Source organism: Malus domestica, chromosome 11 (genome assembly GCF_042453785.1).
Source record: "Malus domestica chromosome 11, GDT2T_hap1".
NCBI lineage: Eukaryota > Viridiplantae > Streptophyta > Magnoliopsida > Rosales > Rosaceae > Malus > Malus domestica.
The window spans coordinates 11,244,280-11,271,501 of NC_091671.1; the positions used below are offsets into that span (position 1 = coordinate 11,244,280).

Here is a 27,222-nt window from a genome sequence, read left to right on the forward strand (position 1 = left end):
GAGTCCCTTTTTTGACTTTCTCGAGGTTCTAGACACGCGTTTTGCCGTCAAACGGTGTCGTTTCCGTTCATAAGAAAAATAGGAAGGGTATATTTTTGACGTTTGATTTTTACTAAAGAAAATGACTTGAAAACCTTGAATTTTAATCAAAATGACAAAAATATGTTGTAAGTGAATAGTACAAGGAATGATTTTTTAGATTAAAAATGTTATTTTCTTTAAAATGTAAACAGGACCGGAAATGTTTCGTTAAAATTTTCTTTATTTTTTTGGATTTGAATATTTTATTTTATTTTATATTGTTTGCTTGACGATGACACCACATTGCATCGTTCAAGTCGGCAGTATTTCCGCTTTTATATTTTTTGGATTTTCTTTTCTTTAAGTAATGTGATTAGAGGGGGAACGGCAACCACAACAAGGAAGGATTTGCTTTAATTTTGTTGTTTATATTATCCCTAATTATCCGGCAGTGTTGTCACGTGCTTATTTGTCTCCGGCCACAATATATAGATCGGGGTTCTATTTGTGCATGTCATCTCAAAATACGGTTTAATATGTCGATGAATCGAATTTTTGTGTGAATACGTTTGCGATTGCTTTTTAATCTGTCTAGACTGCACTATGGGAATCCATTAGCTCTAATTTTGATTGCTTGTCCTCAACAAGTGATCATCCTCCAAGGGATTTAAGCAGATTATTCATTTGATTATCGGTTTTGTTGGGTAACTCATAAGAGGAGGTTTATGTCATCTCTAACCGAATGAAGGTCAGAGAGCTCTCTTTGACCACATAGCTATCTAAGAAATTATATTTTAATGAACAGTGTTAGATCATATTTCATACCATCTCCAACAAAAGGGGCCAAATGATCATAGGCCAAAAAATCATCTTCAACCAAGGGGGCCAAAGGGCCCTAGGCCAAACATAATTTATTTATTTTTAATTGAATTAATATAGTTAAGATTTTTGGAGATATGAAGATTATTAGAAATGAGGTAAGATAGTATGAAATAGTGAAAAATATATGAGAAATGGTGTAGAAAAAAATAAGAATTTTTTTTTTAAATCGTCAAAAAAAAAAAGTGGGCTAGCTGGTTGGCTGGAGATGGCCAGTCCGCTAGCCTGATTTGTTGTTTTTGGCCAAGTAGGGCCCACAAGCCCTTTGGCCTAACCCTTGATTGGAGAAGGTTTTCGTGTCATTTCGGGCTATTTTTGACCCTATGGCCCTCTGGTCGGATCGGTTGGAGATGGCCTTAGAGGTGGGCATGGTCTAATTTGAACTGGTTTGAATTCAAATTGAAGGCAAGTAAATTACTAATAAAATACAAGTATTGTTCAAATTTTAATAAATTAAGGTGAGAAATCAGTACAAACCCGATGATATATTGTAGTGCGGTTTTATTTGTTAGATCTGGACCTTAGTCTGATTTTTTTTTTCTCTTTAGGCATTTTTTTAAGTTAGTTAGCAACCGATCTATTGCGACTCGGATCATTCCAAGATAAAATAAATAGATCTCACAATTTATAGATATAATAGGATACAAGTTTAGAAAGAAAAAAAATAGATTTTTGTCACCCTGCATGAGCATACAAACAAATTTCTTGTTAACATTTAAGAGACGAATATTTAAAAGTGCAACTTTGATCACATCAACTCAAATCCGTCCTTACTCAACTTGTTTGGAAACCCAATTAATGATTTTTTCGTTTTAAGTTTTCTTTGATTGAAGCTTTGTAGTTTGATTGTATTTTTGCAATGGTTTAACAATTGGTTTCGACACTTTTGGTTTCACTTTTTAGTGGATATTGATTTGTGGAATTGTAACTTTAAGTTTTACATGAATTTACGAAATTGAATTTTAACTAGTATTGACGTTATTTGGTTTACCTTTTAAAAAAGAGTAAATTATCATTTTACCACTTGAATATAACTTCAGTGAACTCCTTCAACAGATGTTATAGTTCAAGAGGTAAGACACTAGTTTATTCTTTGCAAAACCTTAAAAATAAGAAGTTACAAGATTTAGCTTGATAATAAAGCTGAGAAACACTCGAACTCTAGCGAATTGAACCCAATTTAAACTCGAGCCCAAATAAATCTAAACCCATTGTGAAGGTTAATTAGTTTAGAGGCTGACTTTCTAACCTAAGTTGCACCCCTACAAATAGTAAAATACCATGTCGTCCATGGCAAAAATGAAACCCCAAAACTAAAGTACGAAAGTCAAACAATCACCAAAAACTTCTGGGGTCAAATTTGTAATGATCAGTTGCATTATTTTGGGGTGGAAACAAGAACTCGTCGGACCCCTAACGCCCGCACAGCTCAAGGCCATTTGTTCCTTGCACTCTTGAGGCAGCCGCCGCCGCCGCCACCGCCTCCAGTGTGACGGTTGCCAAAGGTAAACTCTCTCTTCTAGTACATTCTAAATCTTCATGAATCCTATCGGCAATCTCTCTTTCCATTATAAAATATCAATGTATCTATATATATATATATATATGTGTGTGTGTATATGTAAGTTCTAAAGAGAGCTAAACACTTGGATGGATCTTTGTTATACACGTGAGACTATTAGAGATTAACAATAACTATGTTTGTAAGCTGATAAGGAATATGTATTAGAGTTTCTAGCTTGAACAGTCATGATAGAGTTACAACTCTTATATAGGATATGAATAATAAGTGATAACAGTGATAAGGTTAGATTAATAAGGAGTCACATAATGGGCAGTGTCCTTGTTGATTACTACTGTTGATAATATAAATATTTGGGGTCCCTGCACTCTCTTTAACGCAAGAAAAACCCAAAAGCTCAGCCCCATTCACTGAGACAATTGCATACGGTAGAAGAAGAGTAGCAGAAGATCCTTCGTACCCTTCGACATGTCTCCGACAGGTTAGTGGTTATATTGTGTATGTGTTTATATTATTCTGCTGTTAATATGTTATAAAGGTTTATCTTACAGTGTATACATTAGCTTCAAAAGTATATGCTCTGAAATTGGCAATGTCTCTTTGCATTTTTTGAATAATACTTCCGCACCTGTCGTTATAGCTTCAAAAGTTTGATTTTATGGTGGGTCGTATTGCCCCATAAATTGTAGCCATTTGGGTCTGTGGAACTTGTATGAATTTATAGTCTGCATGATACTAAACCCTAATCAAGTGACAAACATTTATGCTTGAACAGGTGGAGATTATTGTATTTATGATGGAACGTTGCTATGCATTTCGACTTTCGGATATGTAATTTTGATAGATTGTTTTTTTAAAGCAATTTAGCTTTAGAATTTGACAGTTCAGATTCTCGAACACAATGTTTTACACACACAGTCATAATTTTTGATATCTTTCTCAGCAACCAATTTAGCTTTGTGTGAATTTGGATTTTGTTTTGCTGCTGTAGTCGATTCGTCGACCAAGATGCAGAACGAAGAGGGCGTTATCACTGAGCTTTACATTCCTAGGAAATGGTATTCAATCTGGTGTAATGAATACTCTGTGATTTATATCATCGTTTGTTTTTGGGATTTTGATACGAAGTATTCTCCTAAAATTATGTGATCTGTGGATGCAGCTCGGCGACCAACAGGTTGATTACATCAAAGGACCACGCCTCCGTTCAGATTAACGTTGGTCATCTGGACGAACATGGCATCTACACTGGCCGGTTCTCCACTGTCGCTCTATGTGGTTACGTCCGCGCTCAGGTTCTCCTTCTTTCCCTCGTTTCAACACTTTTCATGACATGCCTGTTTTACGCAGTTGTCTAATTCTACTCTGCATTTACACTCTGGTTTCGTTATATGCCAGTTAATTCAGACACTTGCAATTACGAAGACTGTTAGTTCCGCTTCTGAGTTTTTGTCTCGCTTTTTATTCCTCAGGGAGATGCTGACGGCGGTCTAGACCGACTATGGGAGAAGAAGAAAATTAAAGCCAAACAAAACTAGAAAGAGATTAACCGTGTTTCTTCTATGGATTTGTGTTCTTGAGAATGGAAGTGTTGAATTTAGTGAACTGATCCATTTTGTTGAGTATTCTTTGCCTTTAGTTGGCAACTGTTTTGAACTATTCCCATTGCTAATGCATGATGATCTAAAAATTTGTGTTTTAAATGATGCATGAACGTCGGACCAAAAAGGTCTGTGGATGTTACCAAAAAAAAAAGAAGTATGTGGATGGAGAGGGACTCCCGTGTAACATGTTGTATATATCCTTCTCAATTTTCTTCGTCACATGATCATCGTCTGACTATTCATGCGATTAAAGAGATATAGAAAGAGACGAGCTTATTATCTACGACATTAGATAGTTAAGTTTTTCTCCCGTGAATGACCACAACTCTTCGGTGTAGTATTTCAACGTATGGCAAATATTTAATACGTGGTTTACATACTAGGGATTTATGATTAATAAATTTACTGTATCTCTTGAATTGTGTTGCAGTTTAGGGTTTGAAATTTGAATGATGAAATGGTTTATATTTTGCCATCTCTCTGTCATGCGGCATGTCACTATAAAGGAGAGATTCTAAATATGTCTTGTAACGATTGTATCTTCTGTTCTGTCTCCTAATCTTAACATGTTTATCACGTGATTATGATGTTCTTTACTTTTTATGACTAATTCTTATCATGTGAATTCGATGTACTTATCTTTTCTTATAAGTAATAGCCGTTATGTAAGTTTACGATGACACGTCAACTCTTTCGTCCATATCTATATTGTAACACGTGAATTACTTGACCACTTGATCACTTTCTCAAATGGGTAATTGTTGGGTGTCTAGCGTCTGATTATGGGCCGATTCTTGGACAAAGCCCAAATCCAATTAAAGTTTACAAGCAAAACAAAAGCATTTGATATGATTTGACAAAACAAAAACCCTAAAATCTCAGGCGTCGCCACACTGTCCCGTTGCATTGTCATTCCTCACCAGCAAACAAACAGATACTCCCAAAACTCCAGAGTCACTGTATCACACTTCCAATAGCACAACAAAGCTGGATATCCCAAAACCCTAATTCCCCAATCTCCCTTTCTCTCCCCTCTCTCTCCCCTCTCTCTCTCTAACCTCTGAGCCTCCACCGTGACAGCTTCTATTTCCGGCAACAGAAGAAATGGACCGTTGCCTCAGCCACGGCGAGTCTCTCTCCCCGAAGCTTTCAATCTTCGGCAACTCCAAGCCTTATTCGTCGAAACCAAACAGCTTCCGCTTCGTCCTCTACTCCAAGAAGTTCGATGCGCGAAACGCTGCCGTTCCTTCTCTGCGCCTCCGATCATTTCCGTCGCAGCTCGCCACTTTCACTAACCGTCCGAGTTGTCGCCGAGTCAACTCGGTCCGGTGCGATTCGGTTAATGACGGGGCTGCTGCGGCGAAAGATGGGGCGCCGCCGAAGCTGGGGAAGAGGACGGACATTAAGAAGATTATGATTCTCGGAGCCGGGCCGATTGTGATAGGGCAAGCTTGCGAGTTCGATTACTCGGGGACTCAGGCGTGCAAGGCGCTGAAGGAGGATGGATACGAGGTCGTTTTGATCAATTCCAACCCGGCCACGATCATGACTGACCCGGACTTGGCCGACAGGACTTACATTACGCCGATGACGCCCGAGCTGGTCGAGCAGGTTCTCGAGAAGGAGCGGCCCGACGCTCTATTGCCAACTATGGGCGGCCAGACGGCGCTGAATTTGGCTGTGGCGCTGGCCGAGAGCGGGGCTCTGGCTAAATACGGAGTGGAATTGATCGGGGCAAAGCTGGAGGCCATCAAAAAAGCAGAGGACCGGGAATTGTTCAAGCAGGCCATGAAGAACATTGGTGTGAAAACCCCGCCATCAGGGATTGCCACGACGCTGGAGGAATGTATCGAAATTGCAAATGAAATTGGAGAGTTTCCACTGATTATTAGGCCAGCGTTTACTTTGGGAGGGACTGGAGGTGGCATTGCTTATAACAGAGAAGAGTTTGAGGACATTTGTAAGGCAGGGATTGCTGCGAGTGTGACGTCTCAGGTTTTGGTGGAGAAGTCGTTGTTGGGATGGAAGGAGTATGAGCTTGAGGTGATGAGGGACTTGGCTGACAATGTGGTGATTATATGCTCCATTGAGAACATCGACCCAATGGGGGTTCATACCGGGGACTCTATCACTGTGGCACCGGCTCAAACTTTGACGGATAAGGAGTATCAGCGGCTGAGGGACTATTCCATTGCTATCATAAGGGAGATTGGAGTGGAATGTGGCGGTTCCAATGTGCAGTTTGCCGTTAATCCCGTTGATGGTGAGGTTATGGTGATTGAAATGAACCCGAGGGTATCTCGTTCCTCGGCTTTGGCATCCAAAGCTACCGGCTTTCCCATTGCGAAAATGGCTGCCAAGTTGTCGGTAGGCTATTCATTGGATCAGATACCTAATGACATTACAAAGAAGACCCCGGCTAGCTTTGAGCCTTCCATAGATTATGTAGTAACCAAGGCAAGTGCTTCTTCATTACCTTTACACAGTACTCTAATTAGACACTGATTAAACACGTTGTGCTTTATACTTGTTTAGTCACATGTTAGCGATGATGCAATGGTTAGACCTTAGAAGGGGTCATGGGGCTTAAGCTTTTTTATTCAAATATTAGATAATCATTGTTCATCAGCTTCCTGGATTATATGCTAAATCACCATTACTTATGCATGGAGGAACGTCATCAATCATTGTCGTTGTTCATTTCATTGATAGAAATACATTTTTGTTTATCCATGCATTCTTAGACCCGGTTTGTATGCCATTTCTTACTTGTTCACGTTGTATTGAATTGTACAGATTCCCAGGTTTGCATTTGAAAAATTTCCAGGTTCACAACCAATTTTGACTACACAAATGAAATCTGTTGGTGAGTCAATGGCGCTGGGTCGCACGTTTCAAGAGTCTTTTCAGAAAGCAGTTCGATCTTTGGAATGTGGTTTCTCTGGATGGGGCTGTGCTAAAATTAAGGAGCTTGACTGGGATTGGGAACAATTGAAGTATAGCCTCCGAGTCCCTAACCCAGAGCGTATCCATGCCATATATGCTGCAATGAAGAGGGGTATGAAGGTCGATGATATTCATGAGTTGAGTTTCATTGACAAATGGTTCCTCACACAGCTTAAGGAGCTGGTAGATGTGGAGCAATACCTTCTGGCAAGAAACTTGTCTGATTTAACAAAGGATGAGTTCTACGAAGTGAAAAAGAGAGGTTTCAGTGACAAACAGATAGCTTTTGCCACTAAATCCTCTGAAAAAGACGTCAGGATGAAGAGACTATCACTAGGTGTTGCTCCATCATATAAGCGGGTGGATACTTGTGCTGCAGAGTTTGAGGCCAATACTCCTTACATGTACTCTTCCTATGACTATGAGTGTGAATCAGCTCCCACCCAAAGTAAGAAGGTTTTGATTTTAGGTGGAGGACCAAATCGAATCGGTCAAGGGATCGAGTTTGACTACTGTTGTTGCCATACGTCCTTTGCACTTCAGGTTTGTCTCTGATATGTTTATTGCCCACTTGCCTATGTTTTCGTTTTCAACTCTCTCTCCTACCACTACCACACCCTTTTCATTCGTGAACCTAAGTTCCTAAGCAACATATAGATATTTTAACTTTTAATTGCTAGGCTGCATTAGCTGAATGCAATTGGTTTTAGATGTATTAGTCATAATAGTAATAGATCCTACTCATGAATCATGCATTATTTTTGGGCAAGTAGGATTGCAGAATTAGGCAGTTACAAATTGAGCAGTCAGACCTTTTTGTCTTCAAAACTGCAATTGGATTGCTCTAGCAAGATGCCTTTGGGATTTAGACTTGGGGGCGGTGAGTGTGATACACTTCATTTTCAGTGGCAGTTGATAAGAAATCTGGAGTTGCAATATCATGTATCTGTTATCTAATATAGTTCTATTAAATTTGGTACGTATGTTTCATCAATGAACTTAATGGAAGAAGGAATTACTCCTGTGTGATTAATGCACATACATGCAAACATAGTTATACATTGGCCGCCGTTACGTATATTTGTCCTGTGCAATCATAGGTTCCAATCTAAAAGATTACCTGCTATTTGTATAATTTGATGAATAGATGGTGCCTATGCATTTAAGACATGTAAATTGCTTAAATCCTCTATTGATATGCTGCTTCTCCCTTCTCTTCTACAGAAAGCAGGATATGAGACAATTATGATGAATTCAAATCCTGAAACGGTATCCACTGATTATGACACAAGTGACCGTCTATATTTTGAGCCACTGACTGTCGAAGATGTGCTGAATATAATTGATTTGGAAAGACCTGATGGTATCATTGTGCAGTTTGGAGGTCAAACACCACTGAAGCTGTCTCTTCCTATTCAGCGATATCTAGATGAGAACAAGCCTGAATGTGCTAGTGGGAACGGACATGTACGCATTTGGGGTACTTCACCAGCTTCCATAGATGATGCTGAGGACAGGGAAAAGTTCAATACAATCCTTAATGAGTTAAAGATTGAACAACCAAAAGGAGGTATTGCCAAGAGCGAAGCTGATGCTGTTGCCATCGCTAAGGACATCGGGTACCCAGTTGTTGTCCGGCCTTCTTATGTATTGGGTGGCCGAGCCATGGAGATTGTATATAGCGACGAAAAACTTGCGACCTATCTCGAAAATGCTGTTGAAGTGGACCCAGAGCGCCCTGTGTTGATTGACAAGTATCTATCTGATGCCATTGAGATTGATGTCGATGCACTTGCCGACTCTCAGGGGAATGTTGTCATTGGTGGGATAATGGAGCACATTGAACAGGCTGGAGTCCATTCTGGTGACTCTGCTTGCTCGATTCCAACAAAAACCATCCCTGCTTCTTGCTTAGACACAATTAGGAAATGGACTACAAAATTGGCTAAGAGGCTGAATGTATGTGGGCTGATGAACTGTCAGTATGCAATTACCTTGTCTGGAGACGTTTTCTTACTTGAGGCAAACCCTCGTGCTTCCCGTACTGTCCCTTTTGTGTCCAAGGCGATTGGGCATCCGTTGGCTAAATATGCTTCTCTTGTCATGTCTGGGAAGTCTCTTCATGATCTAAATTTCACAAAAGAGGTCATTCCTGCACATGTATCAGTAAAGGAAGCTGTTCTTCCATTTGAGAAGTTCCCGGGATGTGATGTGTTGCTGGGGCCTGAGATGCGTAGCACTGGGGAGGTGATGGGTATTGATTACGAGTTTCCCATTGCATTCGCCAAGGCTCAGATTTCTGCTGGGCAGAAGCTGCCACTTACTGGCACTGTGTTCCTCAGCTTAAATGATTTGACCAAACCTCATCTTGAAAAGATTGCCAAAGCCTTTTTGGGACTTGGATTTAAGATTGTTTCAACTTCTGGGACAGCTCATATTCTTGAGCTAGCAAAACTTCCAGTGGAACGAGTGCTGAAACTTCATGAAGGACGGCCTCATGCCGCTGATATGGTTGCTAATGGCCAAATCCAGTTAATGGTGATCACAAGTTCGGGTGATGCACTTGATCAGATTGATGGACGGCAACTGAGGAGGTCGGGCCTTGCTTACAAGATTCCAGTAATAACAACTATTGCCGGAGCTTTGTCAACCGCAGAAGCAATAAAGAGCTTAAAGTCTAGCACTATTAAGATGATTGCACTGCAGGACTTCTTTGAGGATGAGAACAAAGCTGGGAGTGATAAAACATTGCAGTCAGTCACTTCCTACCTTTGAGCTGACCCAGATTGTCCGGTAAGCAGTTGGGCTTCCTCTTCAACTCTTTTTATTTTGTCTCAAGTATATGTATCCTCTAATGTTGTTATGAACAGGTTGTCGTTGAGTTAATATTTTTACCAAAATTTTCCCAAATCCAATCTTTTTTCCTCTCCCCTTATGTGGAAGCTTTAATTGCAAATTTTGGATAGCTATAATGTGGGATTTTAAGGCATTGGTGTGTGTATCATAGATTAGTTCGATGGTGGTACGTACAATAATGGTCTGTTTGTGGGATAGCTATTCTGTGCTGTATGTTATCTCACTTGGACATATACGTTTTCAAACTGCCCTATAGCGTAGCAAAATCATCAGAAAGCTTCTGCACTAACGGGAAAGTGAATATTCTGATGCACCAAATCTACATCATGCGTTGGATATATTCAAACCTCTACTTGTTTCTGTAGCTTCATTATATCTCGAAATGGTAGTTAACAGCCACAGTTTTCAGGAATTCAGTTTTGGACATATCATATTGGTGTTTCTGCCTGGGCTCACACCCGAGACAGGCTCTTAGGAGAGGATAGATTTACCCTTACCCTGCCCCCCTATCGGCCACCACATCGCTTCTGATCTAACATTTTACGCTCTTGGCGTGGCACATTAACGTTTTCTTCGGTCACGGGTGTGTTAACTGACCTTGGTCATTTTTGGAATTCTCTTGAGCTAGTAACACTTGGTATAGGTGTAGCAGCTGAATTTGTTTTTCTTTTATATCTACTTGAGCATTCCAGTCATGAACCTAGTTGAGAAACAAGACATGGGTGTTTAAAAGACATCTGGACAGAGAACCTTTACCTAAAATTTTTCCAAATGTAATGATTGTGGTTGTTTTTTTTCATCGTTTTTTGCCAAAAAATCTCTCATCTGTTATTGGTCCGCTTATGTTATAACATGTTTATCGCTGCCATGCCCTCGGTCCATGCGTTGGGTTATTACTTTCCACGCACAAAAAATTCCTGTTTCTGGCCTAGATACGTACGTTCCCATCATAACCATCAGTCTTTCCCAACCCAAAGTGGCCGGTGGCCGGAACTAGATGACCTAATCGGCCTTTTTCTCAGCGTTGTCAATAGATATTGAATTTAGCTGGTCCGGGAAAGGGTCTAGTGCCATAGGCTGCTGGTTATGTTTGCACTTAGAAATGCGTCGAGTTCTTCCCTCCCCTTTCCATTTCCGGTGTGTGAATTCATGGCCTTAATTTTCTTGGTTGTGTGATTGCTGAAGTGATTGTTTGATATAATATTTAACGGTTCAGAGACTTTAGCTGCATTGGAATACTTTGTATTTGTATCCTTGTGTACACTGCGGTCAAGCCCAACCGAACCTACTTCAACTGAGTTATTGTTAATTACGACATTCTCCAAAGACTTTGAGGACACCAGACATGGTTTTTGAAAAGGCATTTCACTTACTACTACGTAATTTTCAATCAATTCTTAACTCCATTTCTTAGTGATGGGCACTGTCTTGATTGGACCGGTTTTGCCCCAAAAAGGCGCGGCCAAATCAATTATAATATATACGGTTTTGGTTATGTTCGGGTTTTTCAAAACTAAAACCTAATTTTTCTTTAAAACCTAATTTTTCTTTCACGGCATGAATAATGAGTATTTTTTTTTAACAAACGGTATTATCTACATTAAAAAAGAGGGGTGGAGCTAAGTTTTATAACGAGTTAGTAATAATGTGGTTCAAATTTTCATTTGATAAGAATCAAACCTATGATCTCTATCTTACAAGTAAAGAGAAATACCGTTAGACCGTAGTAACAAGTACTGAATTAAAGATGGAATATAACTTTGCTTATGTCATTTTCTCCAAAGGGCTGAAATGACAGGCCCACCACGGCTTCAAATCTTCTGTAATGCTAGCCTCTAATATTTTGACACGTAGAAATTTGTTTTCATGCCTACTTGACATGGAATATTTCGAAGTATATCGAAAGAAGTTCTCGCAAATTATCGAGCCATAGAAATATAGAATGCCAATACTAAAAACTGAACGTAACAAAGAAAAGATATATCTATAGGTTTGTGAGGTATGGTACTGCCTGTATATTCTATATATGGCCATAACACAAGTTTTTAATGGCTTATTTAGAGGTTTTTACAGACCGGAGGTCGTGATTGCTTGTTTTCGAATGTAAGATACGAACTAGTGTTGAGTGAACGAATCTGTGAATTTTTCGCAGCAGGCGTTCTCGAGGTCTTTAGTCCAATTCAAGCAAAGGAAGGATAGACTGGATTGTACCCTCGTGCTTCTCCTTTTGGGGGTGAAAACCTTCTGGATCGAAGTTCACTCTACTTCTCCTAGCGGGAAGTACTTGTTCCCTTCACCAACCAATCTTCGGATTCAAAAATTGTATGTATATATGCATAGAAAGCATACCGTTTTGATATGGTAGTTGAAAGGAAGGAGAATTTTTTCAGTGTGCCAGAACACAAGACGGTACATTATATGTCATTATACAATTGGAGAAAAGGTTTTTTTTTCAAGATAATAATATGTGGCGTACCACTTTGTGTTTTGTGCACCCTAAAAAAAAAACTCTCCTGAGAGAGGGTGTATAATGGATACCACGTTATCCATCTATTCTTCTATATGAAATGGTAGGCAATATAAATAATTTTATTTTGAGTAAATTGTAACAATGGTCCCTTAACTTTAATCAAATTAAAGCAATGGTCCCTCAACTAAAAATCCATTAACATTGGTCCCTCAACTCATCAAAATGTGTAGCTATGGTCAACTTCGTTAGAATTTTGTCAAAATAAGTTATGTTGAAATGACCATTACTACAATTGGGGTCCCTCAGCTTACCAAAACGTGTAGCTATGGTCATTTTCGTCAACTTCGTCAGAATTTTGTCAAAATGAGTTATGTTGGAATGATCATTGCTATAATTAAGTTAAAGTTGAGGGACCATTGATTCAATTGGGTTAAAGTTGATGGACCATTTCTCTAGTTTGATTAAAGTTGAGGGACCATAGCTGCATGTTTTGATGAATTAAGGGACCAATAGTAATGAATTTTTAGTTGAGAGACCATTGTTCCAATTGAGTTCAAGTTACGGGACTATTGCTACAATTTACTCTTATTTTGTAAGAGTGTGACTGATTTTAGTTCGGAATTTAAAATCAGTGGGTCTCCCAGTGGCAGCTTGTGCATATTAATGAGGTTTACAAGCTTCGATTGTCTCTCAACTGAAAATTTAAGACTGTTTTTGGTCCAGTCTCAAGAGTATTTTTGGTCATGGTCTAAATATGTATTGTACACATGGCGTAAATGCAATGAGCAATTTTTGGGTGCCCTACCTTCAAGAGCACGGCAACCTAACCATGCAAACCCTACCCATGGAATGTCCATGGATGAAATTAATCTGGGTCGTCGGATGTTGTCAAAGAACCCCCAACATAATTGAAGTGTTCATGTTGAAATTGCATTTAAGAAGTATGCAACCTAATTAAAATAATTCAATGTACGGCGAGCAAGGAAAATGAGGTTTAATTGAATGCCCAAATTACCAATGCCGTATAGCACAAGTGCACTAAGGAGATTCTTCTTACGACGACCATGACTAATCTAATGGAGTACATTTTCCCCTTGGCAATAATACAATGTGTATCTAACTCTAATTAAGGGTGTGGATTTAAGGCCACATAGCAGTACTGAGTACTACAGGTGTTTTAGTCGACGGAGCAATATTAACTATTATAAGTGTTTTAACTGTTTGATTTTATTTTCATATTCATTAAAACTTTTTTTTTAATCTCGCTCGTTCATTTTTCTATCTAATTCATCATGTACGTGCTATTGAAGAAAAACTATTAATTAAGTAGGACATTTTGTTTTTGAAAAAGAACAATAGCTTTATTAAAATAGAATTTTGTCAAGTCTAGACTTTTAGGTTTGACTTTCCTTATCAATATTGTAATTGTACCACATACTCAATCTAGTTTTAGACTTTTCTCTGTTTATGGGTTGTGTTTGCTGGGAAGAAATGTTTAAGGATGTGGCACATCTCACTTCAAAAGTTTTGTTCATGCATATGCATTTCACGTCTACATTCCTGTTTCATTCTGACTAGCTTAGTTGTTTAGTCAACCATGTGTGTGGATTTCTAGCAAGCTGGGCACGTAATTTAAGACCTGCCTACATGGGCTAACTGACAGCTTTCTGGCGAATGTTTATTTTTCACCCTTGATCTTTTCAGATCGTTTTGAAGCTTGACATGTGTCTTATAGGTTGAAAAACGAACAAAAGCTTTTGGGGTTAAGATCCCTAGCTGGTTCATTTGTTTCTTTGGGGATTTTCAGATTATATTCCTAGAGAGAGAAAGAGAGAAAAATGCATTAAGGCTTCACCATCCTCTTTGTTCTTCATTTATGAAACCCTAGTTGCAAAACCTTCTTTCATGCATTAAACACCTAATCAATTGAAGAATAGGTTTGCATACTGGAGAAATTGACTGTACATTTGAATCTAGATATGCATATCATTGTCATATAATCATATGCATAGCTTATGAGTTGGTTTCGGTGTCACAAGGTGAAGAGCTCAGGAGGAGCTGCCACTTCGTGAAGACCGAAGGAATCCATCTTGTGTATAGCAAGGTTACACAAAGGTAAAGCTGCTCCGTAGACTAGATTTAGGAATTGAACTTTGCGTGGTACTTTGTAAGAATCTTGTTTATACTAGTGGATTTGACTCAGTAGAGAGTCTTTGGTTTTTCAATCCAGATGTGGGTTTTTTCGGCCAAAAAAATATTGTGTTCAAAGTTATTTATAGTGTTACATATCTCACATACATATACATGCTACATGTATCTTTTGACTATTTAATTGTATGTGTTCACAATCATGTTCACTTGACACATTAATAACTTAGACCGATATGAGGCTTTATTGATTAGGATAGCTTATGGTAATTGAAATTGGTTATTAAATCTTTGATTTATTGACTAACAAATATGTCTTAGTTGAATGGTAGGCTTGACTAGTCAATCCAGCAGATTATTATTTTTATATATAAGATATTCTGCCTAGTACCAATTTCAAATTCAATTATATATAAGAATCTTGGAGTAGGACTTCCCAATAAAGTCAGAAAGGTCCTCAAACCAAACTAAATCATTGCTAGCAGAAAGACCAAAACTTTGCAAGATGATCTATAACACTATTACAACTTTGTGGGACATCAATAAAATTAAGAGAAATGCTAAGGGTTCTATGAACTCTATACCACCTCACAATTTAACGTCATTCTCGTACGAACATTATCAAAATTATGACAAAAGCATGAAGTGGCAGAAAGTCTATAAAAAGTCTTACTTTTGAGAGAGTTACCTTATATTTCTCGCAAAACTAATACTCGCCATAATGGCAGCAAGAGCTTGATGGGATAAGCACTCGATCTATAACTAGTTTTTAAAGATTTTATCGAAAATTAACATCAATACCATACACAAATTAATTTGTAAGAAAAAAACACAGTTGGCTTTCTATAAATAACTCTCGTTTGATAATATACATGCATTTTTCTAATAAAGATGAGACTCACGTGTATTGATGAATCTTATATTTATTAAGATATAGTACAAATATATCGTAAGGGCAGCACTATTTTTTAAATTAGTAGGTTTAAAAGATATTCTAGGAGGTAAGCAGTTGAACGGGTCCCCACCACTCCACTTCAAATCACACCACCAAATTGGGGTAGAGGTGACGGTGGGCTCCGATCGGGTCGGCCATCAGCGGATAGATTGAAGAGGACTGTCTTTAATTCCTCATCCACTTTACTGGAATTGCATCGATTAGATTTGAATTTGGAGAGGAAAATTGAAGGAAAATGGAAACAAAATCATGGGAACAGGCTGGTCGTCGGTGATTTCAATGGGTTTTACTGAGGTCAGTGGCGGTGGTAGTCTGATGGCGAAGCTAGTGGTTCTCTTTTACGTCTGTGACTCATTTGCAAAAGAGGGATCGAGAGGAGCAAAGAGAGAGAGAGGAGAGAGAGAGAGGAGAGAGGAGAGAGAAAGTGGCCCCAATTTTACTTGCAATTGGAGTTAACCGGTTTCCCCTAATTCCCAAGTTGTTAACTTTTGCCAACCGTTCGATTGGACAAGAATCAATCCAAGCCGTTGGATTGTCGTAGCATGCATTGATCTATATCGCTCAATGTTTTAAAAAATTAGTATTGAGACTGGCCTAGGCGCTGATGGGCTTATCAAGAAAACGCCTCTGCCCAGAAGAAGTGAGCTATAGACTAATTTAAGTACTGGTTGGTACTGATGTGCTTTTATAAAAAGTAGGTATAAAAAAAATTAACTTAAAAAAGATGTTTGATAAACATTTAAAAAAAGCTTTTTTTCACAGATTTGAGTGAAAAATGTGCTTGTGTATGATTTCTTGTTAAACGTTGGATTATATGTTTATGATAAAGTTTGTAAATATTTTTCTTTTAAAAATAAAGTATATTTAGTAATTCACCTTTATTTGTTAATAAGATTAAATTAATGACACATATAGTATTATACCATTTTTTGGTCATTTCACACAGTCACAGCTGTTTTACATAAAAGTTTACCAAACACTATAATACTTTTTTTTTTCCCAAAAGAATTTTTACAGAAAAATTTACTAAGCACTCTGCTGCTTTATTTCACAGCTGCTTATTATCACAGTACAGTAGAATCATTTTTTTTTTCAAAGCACAGTAATACCAAATCAGCCTAAGTGCTTGAGGTGATAACCTAGACGTTTGAATTATTACTATTATTTTTTAAAAACAGTCCAAACCCAAAATGACGTCATTTTATGTAGGATTTTTTTTTTAAAATTTTATTATAAAATTCATGTTAATTTTATGTTTCTAATTTAGTTTCTATTAGTTTATTATGACTGTATGATGTGAATTAGAGAAATAATAGCCAAATATTTGATTGTTTGGAATGCTTACTTGATTGTTTTACAAAGTATTATATATATATATATATATATATATATATTTAAGCATTATAATAATTTTAAGTTCCGTTATTCTATTGCCTCACGTTTCAAGGCCTCACGTTTCAAGACTATCCATGAAATGCTTGGCTTCGCCTTTGCTTTTTGATACATTGTCGCTAAAGATTTTCGTGGTAAGGTATATTTTTGTACCATGTCACTTAATGGAAGTCAAAACAATCTTTATGAAATTGAGATTTGAGTGAGAATTATGGATGGCGGGGAGGATTGCTTTCCGCTCTGTCGTTGAGCCACCGGAACAAAAAGCACTGAGTTTTCATATTGCTTCTTACATATAACATTTTGGCCGTGTCTTTTTGTTTGATTTTGTGCATAACCAAATCTACTACCAATATTATAATATGAGACTTTGGATGCGATCTCTAGCTATGAATATTCTTTTACTAAAACCTTGTTGGTTTTCAATTTTTGATCCAAGTTCCTGAAATTAATATGATAATTTATTTCTATGTACGTTACTATATTTTTTAAATTAAAAATTTATATTTATATTTGTTTATATTAATGAGATTTTAAATATAAAAAAACCATAATTTGTGGGATTAAAAATATTAAAATATAAGGGGGCGTTTGTTTGGCCTCACTAAGTGTCACTGGACTAGACTGGACTAACTATTAGTTCAGTCCTGTGTTTGATATCACACGGGACTAGTGTTAATGAGACTAGCCCGGACTCGCCTAGACTAAAGGCATCGCTAAACGTTCTTAGCGGGAGTCCTCGAAAACCATGGGACAAGCCAAGAACTGTCTCTCTCCACTCTCTGTTTCACTCTCTCCGACTCTCTCCCTCTCTCCTTGCCCAGAACGCAGAATCATGAGACCTCATATCTGCTTTTCCTGTGCACATCTCGAGTTTATCTCCGAGCTCGCTGTCGAAAGGCAGTGCTTGTCTTTTGTTCAGATCCTCGGCTTCCTCAACTCCCAATATCACTCTTGACCATCACCTTCATCCTCCGGGACATCGTCGGCAAACTCCATGATGCCAGCCAAAACCCAGAAACAAAAAATACCAATATGCCAAAACCTAAATGAAATTCAGAAACTTGTGAAAAATCCAGAAAAAAAAAAAAACCCCCCCCAAATGACAAATCAGAAGCTTTTTTTTTAGAATGAATGAAAAAGAATGGAATTTGATGATAAGGGAGAAAGTGGTGAAAAAGAATAGAATTTGGTGATGAGGGAGAAAGTAAAAAGAGTCAGAAATGCAGTTGGACGGGAAGGAGAAAACAATGGAGAGCATTCTAGAGAGAGGGTGTTCTAGAAAGGTAAAAGAAAAAAAGAAAAAGAAAAAAAATGTAAAAGATAGAATTAAATATTATTATTTTAGTTCTTAATCCGATACTACACCAAACGCTTAGTCTAATCTAAGCCAGTCTAGCTTAGTTCCTAAAGTTAGTCCAGTCCGAATTAGTTCGGTGCAACAAATGCACCCTAAATATACTATTGTGTGTGTGTGTGTATAAACATGGGTACATTCATGAAAATTAACCAAAAAATTATTGTATCAAAACATGGGTACATTCTTCAAAATCACAAAAAAAAAAAAAAAAAAAAAGATATTAGGCTTAATAACATTAGTAAATTTCTTCGATTAAACTTAACATGGATACATTCTCAAATCAAAGAAAAAAGAATGTACTCATATAAGTTTAAAAATGGATTAGAAAAAAATTGAATAGATTTTATATAAAAAAAAAAGGGTACATTTTACATATAACAAATTGGTATATTTAAGAATGAGTACATTTTAGGATTAAAAATTTGAAAAAAAATTACATGAATGGGTACATATAATTAGCATGGGTACATTTAGCAAAAATAAAAATGGGTACAAATAAATAAAAAAATATATGGGTACAAATACAAATAAAACTTCAAAGAATATGGGCACAAAAAGAAATTAATATATGGGTACAAATTAAAACTGAAAAGAAAATTGGTACAAATTAAAAGAGGATTGCAAATTAAAAATGGGTACAAACTAAAAATAAAAACATATGATAAAAAATTTAGCCATAAATATAAATATACTAATTGTAGCATTTTTAACATTAAATGAATATATTTAGAAATAAAAAATATTTTATTATTGAAATAATTAATGATGTTACCTTGATCAAAAAATTGAAAAGAAATAAGATTTTAATCAATGGAGTAGCAAAAGTAAAGATGAGAACCTAATTTCTCCTTTACATAATTACCATTTTGAGGGATAAATACTTACTCTTGTTATTCAGTGTATGTATCTTATATGTTGCATAGCATGCATGCTGATGTGGTGTATCAAATTTACACAAATTATATTTCGTGTGAAATATGATATAATGTATCAGCTCGTCGCGCATTGTACCAGATACATACGCAATACTTTTTTCATTCTTAAGATTATGGCAATCAAAATGATATCCTTAAACTCCTCTCATACATTTGACAAAAGAGTAAACTGTCATTTAACCCCCTGAACTATCACGTGAGTTTCAATTTCCCCCCTGAACTATTTTTTCAGCCAATTGACCCCCTAAACTATGTTAAAGTGGCCAATTAACCCCCTCCCGTTAAGTATCTTTAACTCCATCCAATTTTCTGTTAGAAAGTGTCATGTGCTTGGCACATGACCACCTTTTAACATTTTATGTCTAAATCTTTACAAAGAAAACATATAAAACAAATATTAAAAAAAAAAACATACAAACCCTAAACTAAATCATTCAAAATAATAGAAAAGGTAAGGCTTTTTATATTAACACCCCATAAAATGTTGAATGCACCCCATATTAAAATTTAATATTAAATGACTTATTTATGTAATGACAATTTTGACCTTATTAGGTTTAAAAAAAAATTATAAATACACCCCAAATCACTTTTAGCGTATTATTTATCTTCTCAACTATCAAAACCCTCTCATCCTCCATTGTTGAACAAAACCCTAACCAATGAAATTACAAACATGTTGATTGAGAAAAATTGTTTTTGACGAATGAAACACGAAATCGATGTTTTTGAAGCTTCACATGAGGTAAGACTTCACATTTTTCATTGTTTTAGTGATTTCGATGACATCGATAATTATTTAATCTTGCGTTAGCTGCATTATTTAAACTTATATATTCATATTCATATTCATCTTTTAGGGTTCATATTGAAAAATAATGCAGCAAACGCAAGATTAAATAATTATCGATGTCATCGAAATCACTAAAACAATGAAAAATGTGAAGTCTTACCTCATGTGAAGCTTCAGAAACATCGATTTCGTGTTTCATTCGTCAAAAACAATTTTTCTCAATCAACATGTTTGTAGTTTCATTGGTTAGGATTTTGTTCAACAATGGAGGATGAGAGGGTTTTGATAGTTGAGAAGATAAATAATACGCTAAAAGTGATTTGGGGTGTATTTATAATTTTTTTTTTAAAACCTAATAAGGTCAAAATTGTCATTGCATAGTGGAGTAAATAAGTCATTTAATATTAAATTTTAATATGGGGTGCATTCAACATTTTGTGGGATGTTAATATAAAAAGCCTTACCTTTTCTATTATTTTAAATGATTAAGTTTAGGGTTTGTAAGTTTTTTTTTTTTAATATTTGTTTTATATGTTTTCTTTGTAAAGATTTAGACATAAAATGTAAAAAGGTGGTCATGTGCCAAGCACATGACACTTTTTAACAGAAAATTGGATGGAGTTAAAGATACTTAACGGTAGGGGGTTAATTGGCCACTTTAACATAGTTTAGGGGGTCAATTGGCTAAAAAAATAGTTCAGGGTGGAAATTGAAACTCACGTGATAGTTCAGGGGGTTAAATGACAGTTTACTCTTTGACAAAATTATGTAGTAGCTAGCATGCGTCCATTATCTTAGCAGAAGAAAACGATATGCCAATGATCAACGCTGAATATTCATTGTTTCATAAATTTATGGGAGGAAAAATCGAACCTGCTTACGTTTACAGTTTGCATGGGCTTAATGCCAGCTTAATATGAACTCAATTGTTTCCATCCGGACTTTGTCATTGTTTCCATCCGGACTTTGTGTGGCAGTTCAGATGGCTAGCAAACTATATAAAAGTACATGTTGGAATATGTTAAGGGTCCACACGCATAAGACTCTTGAAGAGAAAAAAATAAATATAGTGGTTAGTGGGGTGAGGTGGAGATGGAGATGGATGAAAGGAAACACAAGTCCAACTGCTTCCACTGCAAAGTAGAAGATTAAGAACTGGCAGACTGATGAGTCACTTAAATATAACTATTTGAGAACCGTAAAAAGAATCTAATTATTTGGTTAAGAAAGGAATTATGCTAACTTAAAATGACTATTTATATCTCGTAGATGAAGAGACCACAATCGTCAATGGCAGCTTAAGACTTTAGATTACGAGAGTTTTTCTCACTTCATGCGTGCAACGAGCTGACCGGCTCCCTACCAACCATACCCAACCCTATCTCTATTCCTTTCTTCAAACTTAAATAATACCCTTTCCTAAAGAGACATTTTATCAACCAACTTACTCCTTTTTATTGGAATTATAATTGCGCGCATATTCGCTCAAAATTAGTAAAACCCTATCTCTATTCCTTTCTTCAAACTTAAATAATGCCCTTTCCTAAAGAGACATATTATCAACCAACTTACTCCTTTTTATTGGAATTATAATTGCGAAAATATTCGCTCAAAAAAAAAAGAAAAGAGTTATTGAGATAGGGTGTTGAGTTTACACTCATGCGTAGTTCGAAACTTCACTCTATTCTAAATTATTGTAATAGTTTTGAATCATTCATTCCCCGTAATAATAATAAAAAGAGTTATTGAGATAAGTTGATTACAATGTGGGTTCACTGCTTCATATACTGATTATATTAGTGATTGCTTCTTTTACACTTACGAAACTTGAGCAAGACTCAAACGTTACTCGTGTTTACGTGAAAGAATATAAAAAAAACACACATTACTTACATATTTTTGAGGTTTATGAGCACTTAATGAGCTACATCGGGATACTTGGGTCGTTCTCAACAAGATGAGTAGGTCATTAGGCGGTGGTTAGAGAAGTAGAAGTTAGCACTGTCTCAGTGTATTCATCAGGCACAATCACTCACCAAATAAACTCTACTTTTTTTAACTAGTTTATCTTCATCTCTGCCACATGTCACCCTGGAAAAAGCTAAATGATAATTAGTTCAAGTGTGGACCATCTCGATATAGGTTTTGGTTAACCACAATTTGTAATTTTATATGCTAGACAAGAAAGGAAAAACTGCAGGTTTTGTAATAAGCTTGTTCCCTCTTTCTCATATATAGTTTTTAGTGAAAATCGAGAGCAATTTATATGTAACAGGTTTATCGTTATGTGACGTTCTAATTCAATAATACATTGTCATGTCGAGAAAAACTTGTACATAGTAATGTATTATTGGATAGAGGATATTATTTGTTGGTGAACCCATTTCATGTAAGGCCTCTTTGTGAAAGTCATATTGTACGTTAGAATAATGTGAATCGTGAAAGAAAAAAAAAAACTGTTAGTGATGGTAGCCTAGCCAGCGTTTATCATGTCAAATAAAAAACTATATATCACTACCATTCAAACCTATTTATTTATTTATTTATTTAATTTTTTTTTGAAAATATGACTTATTTGTGTATTGTATAATTTTCTTTGAAATGACAGTACCATATAGTATATACGGCTGACGTCCAAGAAAATGGGAGGAGCAGAAAGGGGGGGGACCAAGTTTTCCCATTAGAAAAAATTGAAATTGAAAAGGTAGGCAATAATCAAAGAATTTGTTGAGATAGAACAAAAATTCAAAAATTCCTGTGAGACTATTTTGGCTAAGGAGAAAATCCTTCCATCGGAGAGAAGAGCTTGATTTAGACTTTGATTTAGACCTTGAATATATATAGTTCCTCTACAAATTACGCGGCTTAAGTTAATTCCAATATTTCTGCATCTGTGAGGATTTAATCTCTGACATCTGAGTTTAAAATTCATCTCACGTCTCTTACTTGTTCCTTAATCGCTGGCCATCTACTTATGCAAGTAAAAACAAGAAAAAAAAATCAAAGCCATTGAAGATCAGACATCAATTAAACCTCAAAATATGTACATTCATCCACAAACTACACTTCTTAATAAATTTCCAAAATTTTTGTATCGGTGAGAATTTTATTTATGGCGTTTGAGTTTAAAGCACGTTCCCCCGCCTCTTACGTATTCCTTAAATTTGATTGCTCGACCAGGTAAAGAAAAGTAGATATTAAAGCTAAAATTCTAGAAACACTAGCTAGTTTGGAAGAAAAGTTGCATGTGAAAACAACGGCCGTCGGCAAGAAGAGCGGACAATCCTAGTCCGGGAGATGGCTTTAGAAATAAAAAAACCTCTTTTTTATTTTTAGTACAAAGAAATATTTGCACTGGGGAGGGGAGAGTTTGGTTAAGCCACACAATAGGTAACCTAATTTAGTATCGAATTCACCATCTACGAGATTCAAATCTAAGATTTTTTACTTACAAATGAAGAGAAATATCACCATATCGTAATACTAAGTGACATAAATAAAAAGCCTCTTTACTTCTTTTTTCCTATTTTTGTTGACATGATTTTCATTCTGTATTATTTCTTAATCTTAATTTGTTCTGTAAACATTTGACTAAACCCAACAGCCCAATATTTTAATTAACAAAAAAATAAAGTGAAATTTGATTCACTTTATTACTAAACAATTTTAGCACTAAAGAAGGCTTTTGGTGCTTAGCACTGAAGATTTAGTGTGTAAATGCAAAAAATACAAGATCAATTTTAAGTTAATTATTTCTTAAAATACTAATATGTCTGAAGGACTTTGGAGGTTATTGAATTGTTTGTATGCGGCAAATTTTGATTTTTAAACTTTACACTTGTACCACAATAAACTGGGGTTTTTTTTAGAGTAACTCCACCTTTAAAAAATGAGCTAGCTCAAAGTCCATTTAATCCACCCAAATGAATAGTAATTGACTCCAATGAACAATAATTGGCCAAGTGCATCTCCATCTCTACAAAATGAGCTGAGCAAGAGTCTAGTCAATTCGTATTAAAATATTATTAATTTTGTTATAAAATAATAAAAAAATAAGTTTATTTTTAATTTCGGATAGAATTTTTAACCAATCATGTCAAGCTACATATCATTTTTTGAAAGTACAACTTTTGTGAAAGATGGTTAGGTATATATATATATATATATATATATATATATATATATATCTTTTTTTTATGTATTTTTAAATAATTTTAAATAAATTTTTATTAAGTTAATTAATCTGGACCGTTGGATTTAAAAAAAAAATGAAATCCAACAGCCCAAAAGTGGACCTGTGGTCCACACTAAGATTCTGACATTTTCTTTTGTTAATGCTGGAATGCGCGCGTGTATCCCACGCGCCAGTGGCAAAAATAAGAAATTGACATGACTGACGTCAGCCTAGCGTCATGTAGGTCGGTCTCTTGCTCAGTCCATTATGTGCTGAGCTCAAAGCTGGCCTCTGCTTTGGGCCATCCTATTGGGTGGGGAGGAGTGGGTTTTTGGGGGGAGGGGGGCTAGCCTAAAAAATAGACTTTGGATTAGCACATTTGTTAGGGATGGAAGTGCTCTTAGAGAGGATGAGATTTTCAAACTTGCACACGAGTATTTTCCTCCAAATAATCCAAAAGCAAACAAAAAGTAGTTTACTTTTTGCACTATTAGATTTATGTTCAATTACAATCTCTTAGAACATGTTGATTCCATATATTTACTTGTCAGTTTATTTCAATGTTCATTAAACAATCTGTTAAATCAATCGCGAGACAAATATGAAATTTACCTTTTTAATGACGTAGCACACAAACCTAACTGCTTAATTAGAAATAAAAATTTGATTCTTTCATTATATTGGCAGCAGAAACCGCAGCCTAATTAAATACAATAATATTCAACAGCTGACGTCATATGATACATCATTACCCAGCTTCACTTTCCTATTTATACCCTCACTTTGTGCTTCAAGCAAACCCCACCTCACCTCAGCTCACCTCAGCTCACTCACTCTCTCTCTCTCTCTCTCTCTCTCACTCAGCATATACCAAGTCCAAACCAAAGCTTCAAGCTTGAGCTGCAATGGAGTGCAGTACTGAAACAATGAACACAAATTACACAACCACTTCATCAACTATGTCTCAATCTCCTCCTTCTTCTTCACCATCGTCTCCTCCAACCCCAACTCCCACTCCATCTCCACCAGTTGTTATAAGTCCTTGTGCTGCATGCAAGATTTTGAGGAGAAGATGTGCAGACAAGTGCGTTTTGGCCCCTTACTTTCCTCCCTCTGAGCCAGTCAAGTTTACTATAGCTCATCGTGTCTTTGGGGCAAGCAATATTATCAAGTTCTTGCAGGTACTTTTCTTCATCATGTCCAAAAACAAGAGTAGTGGTCAAAGTAGGTCTAAGACCTTGGGATTTGAAATATTTTCAAAATACGGAAGGGTTCAAACTCTCGTTTTACTGTTAGACTGTAAATTTAGATATAAATTATTCTTATTTAAATATGTAATTTATATTTACAATATGACAACGTAAACATATTATATGTCATTTTTCTTGAAATACTATTATGTTAGTTTGCATCCATATTTGAAAAGTCTAGGGGTTGTTCACACACATACATAGACACTAGAAATAAATACGCAGACGTACCAAATCTTTAGGCCTAATAGTGCTTTATCAGGGAAATCAACTACTCTGACTAATTATTCTGATAGCAACCTAACAAGGAAGAAAAAACTGCCAAAAGAAAGAATTTCACAATTAACAACAAATCAATATTCTAAATCTCGCTATTCTTTTAACGTTTTGAGGTGTAGGAAATCTTTAGCATATGACAACTAAATCCAAGGGGTTGTGTTTTTATGAGAGCAGTCGGATGGTATACGTGATCTGGCTGCTCTTATACAAGTTTTTCTTTATGAGGTGGATCATGTATTGTCCCACATTATCATGAATCTCACCTCATACAAGAGAGTTGAGAAAAAAGTTATTTATTTATTAGATTTGTGGATACCCCATTTTTAATTGTAAACATATGTATAAACTAAAAGGAGCATGCAATTTTTTTAACAGGAACTTCCAGAATCTCAAAGAGCCGATGCAGTGAGCAGCATGGTTTATGAGGCAAGTGCAAGAATTAGAGACCCAGTTTATGGTTGTGCTGGAGCAATCTGCCACCTGCAGAAGCAAGTGAATGAGCTGCAGGCACAACTGGCCAAGGCACAGGCTGAGCTTGTCAACATGCAATGCCAGCAAGCCAACCTTGTGGCTCTGATTTGGGAAATGTCACACCCTAATTCCGAGCAAGGATCTCCTCCACAATCACTTGATGACAACTTCGTCGCCACCAATCCTCACGGCGGCAACCAGACCAACTTAGGCTTCCTTGATGATTCCACCACTCTAGGCTCATTGTGGGAACCACTTTGGACATGAATATCTAGAGAAAAAAAAAATATTAATAATTATATATCCATAGCAACAAAAAAAAAAAAAGTTTCTATGAATCTAATGAAATTCTCCCAAGGAGAAGTTGAAGAAATTCTCCCAAGGAGAAGTTGAAGGATAATAATAATTAATTAATTGGGTAGCTCTAGTAGGAATTAAGTAGTGGAGAGATCCACAGTGTTTGAACAAAAGGGAGGGAAATCCCAAGTTGGGATTGATCTAATCACTTTTGTTTAAGCTTGTTGGAGGCAAAGTAGCTAGGTGGGTCTTTTGCTTTTAGTCCGTATGTAATCTTTTCCGTATTGGAGAGAAAAATGAAAATTATGTTTTAAGTCCATTTGTATGCTGATCTTATTAGTGAATTTAAGTTTTAACCAACTTTTCGGTCACCTACTATAATCACTTAAAATTTGGTCACCTACTATAATCACTTAAAATTTGATGCTTTTGAGGTTTGACCATCTTTCTCTATAGCAACTTTTAAGCCCACAAACCTTGTTTTGCAACTGTAAACGGGAATTTTCTACGACATATGAAACAATAACACGTGTACGTACAAAGTAATAATTTGTATTAATAAAAGTTTAGCGTTATAATCTCTAATACAAAGTTTTGATTGTCTGATTCAATCTTTGAGGTTGTAGAATGTATGTGTAGAGTTGTTGATCTGAAGGTCGAAGTCACTTGATCTCAATTTCGTCATGGCGTAAGGATTTGGCTTGTGGTGATGAAGGAACTGGCACGTGTTTTGGTGATTGATGGTTCTTCGTGAGTATGGTAAAGAATGTAGAGAGTTTTCTGAGTGTGTAAAGTGTTTGGGAGTTTGAGTGTCTGAGTGTGAGAATGTGTTTCTGAGATGGGGCATTTATTTGTCTTGGAGCCTCATAT

The 27,222-nt window shown here is 36.3% G+C and overlaps 3 protein-coding genes across 3 annotated transcripts; all 3 read left to right on the top strand.

Annotated features, from left to right (window-relative positions):
* Window positions 1-2,811: 2,811 nt before the first annotated feature.
* Window positions 2,812-4,112, top strand: LOC114819399 (small ribosomal subunit protein eS21y). The gene is made up of 4 exons (XM_029087762.2): window positions 2,812-2,903; window positions 3,414-3,480; window positions 3,585-3,717; window positions 3,895-4,112. Exons 1-4 carry the CDS (start codon window positions 2,891-2,893, stop codon window positions 3,958-3,960), a joined length of 279 nt encoding a protein of 92 aa, XP_028943595.2. The 5' UTR covers window positions 2,812-2,890; the 3' UTR covers window positions 3,961-4,112.
* Window positions 4,113-4,876: 764 nt separating this feature from the next.
* LOC114819522 (carbamoyl phosphate synthase arginine-specific large chain, chloroplastic-like) lies at window positions 4,877-9,882 on the top strand. Its single transcript, XM_029088487.2, has 3 exons — window positions 4,877-6,483; window positions 6,823-7,515; window positions 8,197-9,882. The coding sequence occupies exons 1-3, from the start codon at window positions 5,131-5,133 to the stop codon at window positions 9,745-9,747; spliced, it is 3,597 nt and encodes a 1,198-aa protein (XP_028944320.1). The 5' UTR covers window positions 4,877-5,130; the 3' UTR covers window positions 9,748-9,882.
* A 14,965-nt stretch (window positions 9,883-24,847) lies between these two features.
* On the top strand, window positions 24,848-26,671 carry LOC103434104 (LOB domain-containing protein 1-like). The gene is made up of 2 exons (XM_008372415.4): window positions 24,848-25,236; window positions 25,960-26,671. The coding sequence occupies exons 1-2, from the start codon at window positions 24,961-24,963 to the stop codon at window positions 26,320-26,322; spliced, it is 639 nt and encodes a 212-aa protein (XP_008370637.1). The 5' UTR covers window positions 24,848-24,960; the 3' UTR covers window positions 26,323-26,671.
* The last annotated feature ends 551 nt before the right edge of the window (window positions 26,672-27,222 follow it).